Source organism: Tupaia chinensis, unplaced genomic scaffold (assembly GCF_000334495.1).
Source record: "Tupaia chinensis unplaced genomic scaffold, TupChi_1.0 Scaffold141943_1, whole genome shotgun sequence".
NCBI classification, from domain to species: Eukaryota; Metazoa; Chordata; class Mammalia; order Scandentia; family Tupaiidae; genus Tupaia; species Tupaia belangeri.
In genome coordinates, this window is record NW_006201797.1 from 1,009,365 (window position 1) to 1,020,726 (window position 11,362).

At 41.2% G+C, this 11,362-nt stretch overlaps 1 protein-coding gene across 3 annotated transcripts in view; it reads left to right on the forward strand.

Annotated features, from left to right (window-relative positions):
• Positions 1-11,362, forward strand: part of RSL24D1 (ribosomal L24 domain containing 1) — a 19,994-nt gene that overhangs the window by 3,253 nt on the left and 5,379 nt on the right. For all 3 annotated transcript variants that reach the window (XM_014582017.2, XM_006163293.3, XM_014582018.2), the window contains 2 exons: positions 2,561-2,633; positions 9,561-9,624. In XM_014582017.2, the coding sequence (XP_014437503.1) occupies positions 2,561-2,633; positions 9,561-9,624 (137 nt within the window). The remainder of the gene's footprint in view (positions 1-2,560; positions 2,634-9,560; positions 9,625-11,362) is intronic.

Sequence of the window (11,362 nt, forward strand, 5' to 3'; positions counted from 1 at the left end):
AACCCAATTTCAACCCCCCCCCCAGTTTAATTAACTTTATTATCACTGTATGAGAACCCTATGTTGTGGCCACAACTGGAGCCTGGGGTCTCTGCACAGAATCTGGTGTGGGTCTTGGTGAGATGGTCAGTGAATTCCTGGTAGGGAGACTTGGTGAACACGGTCTCTTTCCAGAGGACAGGGTCAGATAGCTGTAGGTCTTGGAGATGGCATTGGTGGCCTTGGCGAAGTTGCCCAGGGTGGCAGTGCAGCCCCGGGCTGAGGTGTGGCAGTCATCAGTGCCACCCACCGTCATCAGTACTTCATGGGCACAGCGTGGAGACGATGCCAGTGCCTCTGGGGGCAGGAGTGAGGCGCACTAGCACAGAGCCACAGCAGCCAGTCACCTTGCAAGGGACAGTGTGGGGTCTGCTGATCTTACTTCCCCAGTAGCCTCTCTGTACTGGGACAATGGAGAGTTTGGCCAAGATGGTGGCCCCTTGGATGGCATCGGCCACCTCCTTGGAGCACTAAAAACCCAAACCAACGTGGCCATTGTAGTCCCCGGTGGCGACGGATGCCTTGAACTTGGTCTGCTGGCCAGCCCGAGTCTGCTTCTGCTCAGGCATGATCTTCAGAAGCTCGTCCTTGAGAAAGGCTCCCAGGGAAAAGTCGATAATCTCAGGCTCCTTGATGGGCAGGGAGACCAGAGAGATCTCAGTGATTTGATCCTCACGTCTTTGACCAGGCGGCCCCAGCTTTGTGACCAGAATCTACTCCTGTCCCTGCCTTGCCTCCATGAGCTCTGTGACTGCGGTCCGGCCGTGACCATGTCCCCAATCCCGAACACATAGGCCGCTGTGGAACCCTCCATGGAACCGCCACAGCTTCCTATCCTGGGGCCCTTGGGGCCTCTAGGCCCTGGCACTGCACTGGTGTCATCTGCCATTTGGTGTTTTCTCGGAGAAGCTGCCCAGTCCAGTTTTGTAGAAGTAATTGTTCTTTTCTCGAAAACTACTTTTAATCCTAGTCAACAAAGAGGAAAATCATTTAAATGGTTTGGGACAAAGTTAGAAATTGCTTCTTGGGATTTCGAAAGGAATTTAAGAGGTGAAGAGATTCCTGAGCACCAGTGAGGACTCAGATGAGTGTAACAGACCCGGCTCTCAGTTTCCAGATTTCCTTCTCAGGACTTTGTGTCAGAGCAGTGAGTAGTGCCGGTGTGAGGAAGTGCAGTGGGAAGCATGTGGGAATTTCATGGGGTAGCCCTCACTAGATTGCCAGTAACGAATCGATGCGAGGACCTGCTGAGGCGTGTCTGTGTGCGATCTGGGTGAGGGGAAGAGGTGGAAGCTGCGGCACAGGCTGCCCTGGAGGGAGAGGTCTGTAAACTGTCCCCCGCCTCCCCGCTCTTCTCCACGCTCACCGTGTAAGGGCAGGAGCTACATGTGTGTGCCCTGAAGCCCTTTCCTTGCTTCCTTAGCTCCACACCTTTATAACTTACATGAAGGGTATTATTTGACAATCACAATGTCACAAAAATGGTTTTTGGTATGAATTAGGAGCACAGCGCCTCATACACAAGTGGTAACTGCGTGAGTGAAGAAAGCATGCCAGTCACAGTCATTTGCTGGTTATCGCTTGCCTTGTTACTGATGACATTGTTAGGATCTTAAAAGAGGTGTATGCATGTAAATGAAGTAGCTAAATACAAGTTAGTACTTTAATATGCCTATGTCAGATAGACTTGAAAACCAAGGAATACCTGTAGCTTTTCCAAAATTATTTGCATGTTTGAAGATTAATCGGATTATTAGCTGTCAAAATACCAACCGCTGGAAGTAGAATAAACCTTTAGAGGTATGTGAAGAGTTTCAAGGTGAAGAGTTTCAAGGTGAAGAATTTTATCTTACAGAATAGCACCTCATTTATTTGAAGATCCATAATTTATCTTTTTTGCTATAACTGATAAATACTTAGGTTGAACCATATGAAATTTTTTGATGTTTGATTCTTTTTTGATCTATGAAAAATGGTAATTTCATTTCGTTCAACCCAACACAAAATCATGGGGATGGGAAATTGGGAAAGCTTTTTCAGCTAGTTTGTAACCCGCATGGTGGTTATATGCCCTTCTGAGAGATGGGGTGAAACTCTGCTCTTATCTCCCTTTGGGACTCACCTCTATATGCAGAGATTTCTAGTAGGGCTCTCTTGTACATTTAGATATGTAAAGTAGAGAAAGTTTGAAAACTGTATTCTCTTGGATCACTCTGGGGCAAATCTTAATATGTATATGCAGTTTGAACTCTTGTGAAAGGAGGATGTTTTCAGAATGGTACCTTCCTCTTGGGGCTGGCAGGTGGCATGGTGGTTAAGGCCCTGGACTCCCATATGGCCAACCATAGTTAGAGTACTGGATCTGGTGGCTTGCATTCCACTCCCCAGAGCCCCCTCACCATCTTTTGCTAGTCAAACTAAAAGTAAGTAAATAGATGAATAAATGAATAAAAAATAAAAAAAGACTGCTTTCTTGCTCTCTTAAAACCATATTCCCCCCCCCTTCTGTTCCCTCTTACAGGATAATTCATTTGAATTTGAAAAACGTAGAAATGAACCTGTCAAATACCAGCGAGAGCTGTGGAATAAAACTAGTAAGTCACAAGGGAATACCAGGAATTTGCCAGAAAGACTGGTTTGGATATTACTATAACTTTAGATGTCAGTTTGTTGTTTAAATCTTAAATTTCTTGCTTTTATTGCTTAGCTTTTATTTTCATTTTTATGGTTTGGTTATATTTGTGTCTTTATTATAAGCCATCTCAAATCCTTTTCAGAATTGGTTAATGTATCTATTATAAAAATAATGTAATTGTCCACACATATGTAAAGACATGCAAACATCTAGAAAAAAATGAAAAGAGATGAAAAATACTTTTAGGATAAATGTGGCACAGTTAAAATACCCATAAGGCCTGGAGTGATAGGCGGCATGGTGGTTAAAGCACTGGATGCCCACATGGTTGACTGCAGTTGGAGCCCTGGACCTGGCTGCTTGAAAATCACACTGGGCATGTGTGCATGTGTGCCCAAAAGTCCTGAGAGAAGAACGGCGAAAGATTGTAGTGTGGCCTCCCCCCCTTATGGAATGATTTCTCACTTTTCTCGCTCTTTCTCCCTCTCTCTCTTTCCTCCCCATTCCCTCTCCCCCTTTCCTCTTCTCCCCTCCTCCCTCCCTTCTTTCCTCTTCTTCCCTCCCTTATGAGCACATGTATCCTATGGCAAAAACCTTAAAAAATATATTGGGTAGTCTGAAAAGTCATGATGCATTTTTGTATAGGAAAACACGTCACGACTTTTTTGACAATGTATATACATACAGACGTGCACGTGCTCACACACGGCCAGTTTGGTGGTTCTGCTCAACTGATTCTAGTTACATGTGGAAGATGGTGGGTTCGGGTCCCCTATCAACCAGTATAAACTGGGCACGCGTGCCCGTGATTCTGGCTTGCTGAGAAAGCTGGAGAAGTGATGGTGGAGGTGTGGAATCAGACCTTGTTGGGGTGCTTGTCTCTCTCTCTCTTGTTTTCTCTCTTTTGAAAGAAGTGAACTTAAAAAATGCTACCCTAAACCTAACATGCAAGTTTAGGTTATTTAGGGGTTTAACTTGTATTCTGTATACATTACAAAATTTAGAGTTTCTTTAAAAAGTGCAGCACTTAACATGATCATTGCAAATTTTCTTAGGAATTTCCAAGTGCTTGACTTAAGTAGAAATGAAATGATAGGCTACCGAAATGAAAAGCAATAATATTTAGTCCCTTTTCTTTCCCTCTGAAGTAGGCCAAGGCTTAATGGAAAAAGTCTCATAAGTAGGAAAACTTAGAATCCAGCTTATAGATTCCATTATGTTTGCATGTATTTAAGGCCCTTCCTGTGCCTTCTCTTCCTCCCATGGGTGCCTTTATGCAGCCTTCAGTCAGTTCTGTTAATAGTACTTGTGGGAGTGATGTGGTTGGTGTAACTGGACGTCCCTAAGGTTAATTCCATAAACTGTCTCTCTCCTAATGGATCATAGGGAGGGCATCTCTTTCCACAACCTTTTCTCAGTCTGTCATAAGATTTCAGGGAATGAGTCAAAAAGTTGTGAGTTTTGTAGTAGCCTTTGATACTTTTTAAAGATGTTTTTCTGGACCATGTGGAGGAATCAGAGACCAGATTTGGAATTGTCTTTTCTACATAGTCCTAAATATCCAGCCACACCCTGATCCCCCTCTTCTTTTTTTTTCATTTCTGTTAAAGTGAGTTTTTTCTCTCCTGTTTTATAATTAGAGAAAAATTAGTTTCTGAAAAGCAGTTGTTTTATTGGGTTTATTTAGTAAGGAAATAACACTTACCCAAACTCAGGAAGTTCTAATGAGATGACTGACTTTATAGGGTTTTGAAACTGATTACCAAAGTCACTCTTGTCGGGCATTATTAGATGATCCTAAGCATTTCTGTTTTCTTTTTCCTTTTTTTTTTAAGGTTTTTGCCATAGGGCACATGCACTTGCCAGAAAAAGAGAGAGAAAAATCACCTCTTCCCCTACTGAAAGGATTGGCCACACTGCAATCCTTTCTGCCCCATTCTCCTCTCGGGATATTGGACAAACTACCAGTGGTTTAACTACTATGTTCCCTGCTGGCCCCTCTAAGCATTTCCAGACCCCATTCAGTTATATTTTGTTTTGATCTTTTGTTTGTTTGTTCGTTTTTGTTACTACTTACACTTCCAAATCATTTTTACAGATTTTGTACTACATTTATTTGGCGGGTGTTCAGCTATCTTGACCCTTCACACTGCTTTCATCTTCCTTGCATTGGTCTGTGTTTCTCAAATAATGCTGCTGTGTTCTATAGGACTTGTATACTTGAATGGTGGTAGTCTCTGCGGTTCTTGATTTATTTCAGTTCTGTACAGAGATGAACAGTTCACACACAGTTTCTTCCGTCTGTGTGTATTTTACTGACTACTCCTATTTTATTGTTTCTGTTAGACAGTAATTGGTTCATCTGATATCAGAGTCTCGTTCCCCTGCCCCACTCATTTATACATCTGTGAATTCTGTAAGAAGCAATGCTTATTGATTTTTTTTTTCCTGTCCTGATTCTGTTAACCTTTGCTGCAGAGATCCTAAAAATAGACTTTTTGAAGAGTTGCTAGGTAGTGAAAGTCTTCTGAAACTTAAAATTATTTCATGCTTTTTTTGAGAGAATTTTGCTATAGGGCTCATGAGCTCGCTGTGGGGGTGGAGGCGAGAGAGAGAGACAGAGACAGACAGAAAGCAAGAAAGCACTGGGGGGATGGCCATGCCACAGTCCCTTCTCCTTCATTTTCCTCTTGGATTTTGGGCGTGCTTGCACACATACCCAGTGAGAGTTTTAAGTCTCCAAGTCTGGGACTTAAACTGTGGTCGACCATGTGGATGTTGAGCGCCTTAACCACTGTGCCACCTGCTGGCTCCATTTCATGCTGTTTTCAGAAGAACAGAAGCAGGAATATTAGGAAGAACTGTTTATATTTTATTTCTTGTGTCTCTGTGCTATAGATCAGTTTTTAAAAAATGTTTTTTAAAGATTTAATTATTTCATGATTGAGAGAGACAGATAAAGAAAGCGCCCTAACAGAGTCTTGGCATTGTGATCATTGGCAAGTGTGTGCCTGGTATACACATTTGAACATTTTGGTCTTCTGGCTGGCGTCAGCAACACTCTGTGGGGACCAGCAGGTGGTGTGGTGCTTAGGGTGCTGGACACTCCAACATGACTGACCATGGTTTGAATCCTGGACCTGGTAGCTTATTTTCCTTCTCTCTCTTCTCTTTCTCTCTGTATGTTTCTCTCTGGTAAGTGAATGAATAAATAAAATTAAATAAATAGTTCTTAAAACACACACACACACACACTGCGATGAGTGCATATGGGAGGGTCCCCTGGTTTGTATCCCAGCAGCTCCTTGTGCACACTGGGTGCATACCCATGCCTGTGATCCTGGCTGGGGCTGGGGGAAGGATCACAGAAGACTCTTTTGAGCATTTGCCTCTCTCTCTTTTTCTTCCTCCTTCTTCCTTGCTTATAAAATAAATTTTAAAAAAATGAAATAAATAAAATAAAAAATAATAATTAAAATTATTCAGTGTTTGGGAATATTTAGAAAACAGTAGGGTTTTTTTTTGAAAGGATTTAACTGTCACTTGTGTTTATTTCCTTTCTGGATAACTTTTAAGGTGTGGAAATGTTTCTGAGTCCTAAAACTTGGCCTTAATGTTTTGGCTGAAAGGCAAAGAAAAATTAATCTTGCACATCCAGAATATTGTCAGTTATGCATAGCTATGGCATGTGCAGATTTATAGTTGACAGTTTCGTGTGTGTGCGAGTCTGTACACACAATAATGTGTTTCAGATAGGGATTCCCTATGTCATGATCCTCCTGCGTCAACCTCTTGAATAGTTGGGACTACAGGCACGTGCTGTCATGCTGGGAGTGCTGCCTGGGCCTCCGTGGTGAGCAGCTGTGTCCAGTGTGTGCTCCCGCAGCTGAGCCTATAGTTGACTTTTTTTTTAGAATTATTTATATGAACTTTAATATCAGATCTGAGTGGAGCCTAATATTCTCTATTTCTAACAAGCTCCTAGCTCTCCACTGGTCTCCAGATTACAGTTTTTAGTTTTTATTTTGACATAATTTCAGACTATAACAGAAAATTTGCAGGATTAGAATGATTTGATGGGACCAGCAGATGGTGTAGCTGTTACGTTGCTGGACTCCCACACGGCTGATTGGTTCAAGTCCCAGACCTGGTGGCTTGAAACTCATGCCAGGTGCATGTGCATATGTGCCCATGATTCCAGGAGGAGAATGGAGGAGAAGGGATTGTGGAGTGGCTATCCTGCTTGGGGGCTGATTTCTCACTTTCCCTCTCACTGTGTTTCTCTCTCTTTTTCCCCCTGGTGAGCGCACATGCCCTAAGTAAAAAACAAAACAAAACAAACAAACAAAAAACTCTAAGAACAAGAATTCTTGATATCCTTCATCTAGTTCCCTAGATGCTAAGATTGTATTAAAGTAACTTTTCTTCTCTCTCTTCTCTCTCCCTTCCTTTTTTCTTCAGTTTTTCTTCTGAACTACTTAAGTATGCACAATATTCTTTTTTTGTTTTGTTTTTTTTTGAGAGGTTTTTGCTATGGGGCACGTGCGCTCGCCAGAAAGACAGAGAGAGACAGAGAGACAGAAAGCAAGAAATCACCCCCCAGTGGGGATGGTCACGCCGCAATCCCTTCTCCATTCTCCCCTCAGGATCTTAGGCACGCACGCACACATGCCCGACGTGAGTTTAAGCCGTCGGGTCCAGGACTCCAACCATGGTTTACTACATGGGAGTCCAGCGACATAACCATTATGCTAACTCCTGGTCCCCATAATATTCTTTTATTCTCTAGATAGTTTAATATACATTTTTAAAAATCAGAAGATTCTCTCATGTAACTGCAGCTACTCGAGTTAGGAAATTAATGGCACAATATTATGACCTAGTCTCAGGCATGCTCAGATTCATCTGTTTCAATAAAATCCTTTATTGCAAAAGTTTTAAGACTAGTATGGTCTCTCTCTTTAGTCTCTCTTTCTCTCAACATCCCTTGAGTGTGTCTTTATATTTCAGGACACTGAGAGTTTCATAAAGAATATGGGCCAATGTTTGGCATAAAATCTCTTAACTGCGTTTTGTCTGATTCATCCTCAAGGTTAGGTTCATGTAAAGTGTGTTTGGCAAGAACACCACACTGTGATGTGACACTGAGTTCTTGCAGTCTGTCCTGTCAGGAGGCATGCGCTGTCTGTTAGCCCCACTACTGGTGATGTTAACTTTCATCATTTGGTTAAATCTGTGCCTGTCACGTTTCTCCACTGGAAAGTACTGTTTTATTTTCTGTAACTAATAAGTATATCATGGGAGATACTTTAAGACTGAAGACCCTGTTATGCTTGAGTCAGAGTATACTTTCAGGAGCTGAGTAGGAAGTCGTGGTTTGCAGTGTGGCTGCCAGTTGCCCCAGGAGCTCCTGAGCACTTAAAATGAGGCTACTAGGAATTGAGATGTATTGTCAATGTAAAATACATGCTGGATTTTAAAGACTTAGCATGAAAAAAAGGAATGCGATACTAATTTTATATTGATAACATATAGAAATGACAGTGTTTTGGATATGTTGGGTTAAATAAAACATTTTCTACCTGTTCCTTTTTTTCCCTTTTTTTTTAGACTTAGAGTGTGTGTGCTCACTGGAGAGAGAGAAACAGCCAGATACAATGAGAGGGACAGTGAGAAATCACCTCCTGGGAGGATGGCCACACCTCCATCTGTTCTCCTCCATTTTCCTCCCGGGATCTTGGGCATGCATGCACACACACCTGGTGTGATTTTTTTTTTTTTTTTTGGGGGGGTTTCTGCTATAGGACGCGGGCGACCGCCCGACAGACAGAGAGATAGAAACCGAGAAATCACCCCCCAAGGGGGATGGCCACGTCACAATCCCTTCTCCTCCATTCTTCTCTCGGGATCTTGGGCACGCACGCACACGCGCCCGGTGTGAGTTTAAGCCACCAGGTCCGGGACTCGGACTGCATTTGACTACGTGGAAGTCCAGCAACATAGCCATTACGCTAACTGCTGGTCCACCTGGTGTGATTTTCAAGCCACTGGGTCTGGGACTCAAACCATGGTCCGATCCTCAGTGTTCAGCCATGTGGGAGTACAGTGATGTAACTACTATGCCATCTGCCGGTCCCTACCTATTCCTTTATAACTAGGTAGAAAATTAAACATTACGTGTGTGGTTTGTTTTATATCGGCTAGTTCTGATACAGTCTAGGGCATATAGTTGGACTCAGCTCCCTTATAACTGAGTCTCATTTATACCTTTTCTGAAACAGTTGGATTTTAGTGGTTGAGAAAGTGACGGTAGATTGATTGGTTCATTCTACCAATATTCATCATGTGCTGAACATATTCCAGGTACTTGAAGAAAATTTCATGTTCAGAAAAGTACATGGAGATTACAAGCTGAGAACAAAATTAGTTGCCAATAATATAATAATACTTTGTAGAAAAAAAATTGGAAAGCATTGGACTGGTTAAAAGTAGAAGGGAGATAGGAAGTGTTTGCCAAAAGTGAATGGAAAATGCGTATCATGAAAAATCTGCATGGATTTCAAGATTTTTTTGCATCAAAGTAAACTTGCACTTTAATTTCTTTTTTTCACAGACTTTTTGAAGTCCCCTCATATGACAGCAATAAAGGCTTTTGCAAAATAAATGTTAGAAAAATTATATTTATGAAAGTTGACTGTGATGTCAGCCAAGAGTAATATCTTCCTTTGCTTTTTCAATAGGGATTGATCTTGGAGGGGTTTTTGGTCATTTAAATTCATTTCTAAATCAGAAATGTAAAGAAGTGTTTGTTAAAGCACTTGTTGATTATAATCATACCAGTTTAAAGTACATTTATTTACTAACCTTGATGAATTTTTTGTTATAGTTGATGCAATGAAAAGAGTTGAAGAGATCAAACAGAAACGTCAAGCTAAATTTATTATGAACAGGTATGAATATTTGTACAGACTAACTTCTGAAAAAATAATTACGCATGGATATCTAGAGGCACTCTTTTTTCCTTCTTTATTTTGATGTAACTTCAGTCTTAAAAAATTTGCAAGATCGGTACAAAGAACTCTTGTATATTGTTAGCATTTATTACATTGTTACTTACAGTAAGTTGAAGATAGAATGTGCTTTCTGCCTAAGTATATGTCGGTGTATATTTACTGAAATAACATTATTTTACATAAACACCTATAATTATGCTGTTCTGTTGTATAATATACAGATCTTTTTAGATCTCACCAGTTCTAATAATGCCATTCACAGCAATAGGACATCCTGGATCATGCGTTGCATTTCATGGTCCATCTCTTCCTTCTCCTTTACTCTGGACATTTCTTCATCTTTCTTCTTCTAACATGACATTGACATTTTTCAGAAATGCAGGTCAGGTTATTTTATAGACTATTTCTCAGTTTAGATTTGGTTGATGTTTCCGTTAGGAGTAGATTTAGGATAGGTGCCTTTGACAAGAATGTCAAAGTGATGGTGTGTCCTTCTCCAGTATCGTATCAGAAGACACACGATGTCACCTTGGTGGTGCAGTTGACTTTGGTCACTCGGTTCAGGTGGTGTCTGCCTGGTTTCTCCACTGGAAAGTTACTATTGTTTTCCTTTGTAATCGATGTGTATCTTGGGGAAGGTACATTGATACTCTGCAAAGAGCCTGTTAGTCCTCACCTTGTACCCGATGGTTTTAGCATCCCTAAATGTCTGGCCTGAATCTGTTACTATTGTGATTGTTGCCAAATGGTGATTTTCCCAATTCCGTCACTACTCGGCACATTTGTTTGTTGGCTTTCTCCTGCCAGAACGTGTTCCCTCTTCTCCCAAATTTCAAAATCATTTTTTATTTTCGTTTATTTATATTATTTTCACGCACATTCAGGGATTCTTACAGAATTTGATGAATTATAATTCTTTACCGTCATGACTTGTTTTGATACTCTAAGTGGTCCAAGTTTGGCCAGTGAGAAGTTCTTCAGGGACTCTCTCATGTCATTTTGGCAGTTCCTCTTTATTCCTTGAGGGCTTTATGGCTAACAAGATGCTTTAGGCCTCACCTTGTACTTTACCTGTCCTATCCTAGAATCAAGTATTTCTACAAAAGGGTCAAACTAGCTTTTAATCTAATCACTCAGAATTCTGTCACAGGAAAGAAGCATGTGCTAGCAGCTTTCTGCCTTAAAGTGCTAAAGCACTATAGAAAATGAGCCTGAATATTTGAGAAGTAGTCTTTTAGCATTTATAGTCACTATATTTGTCTGTGTTTTGTGCTCTCATACTTACTGAATAGTTTTTAAAACTACGTAATGTAGAGAGAGTGTTATTTGAGGAGGAAGATCTAAGCACTTTAAGAGACCGTTTCTGTAGTAGAGCAGTGTGTGTGAGGTCAGTGTCTGTCACTGTTTTGCTGCGTCTTTCTTTCAGTCCTATCTTTTATTCACTCAACAAATGTATACGAGCCTTCACTTTGTGCCAGACTAGCTAAAACAAATGAACAAATTGGTAGTATTGCTTGGGAACCAGAAAATCTTTTAGCGAAGTAAATTCCATCTGTAGGGCCCAAGAGATGACTTTACCTTAGCTTTGGGAGTAAATGTAAGTTATATGGGAAATTCACCACTTGGCATTGGGGAATAACTTGAGACTCCTCGTTCACTGGGTGTTAATATTCCT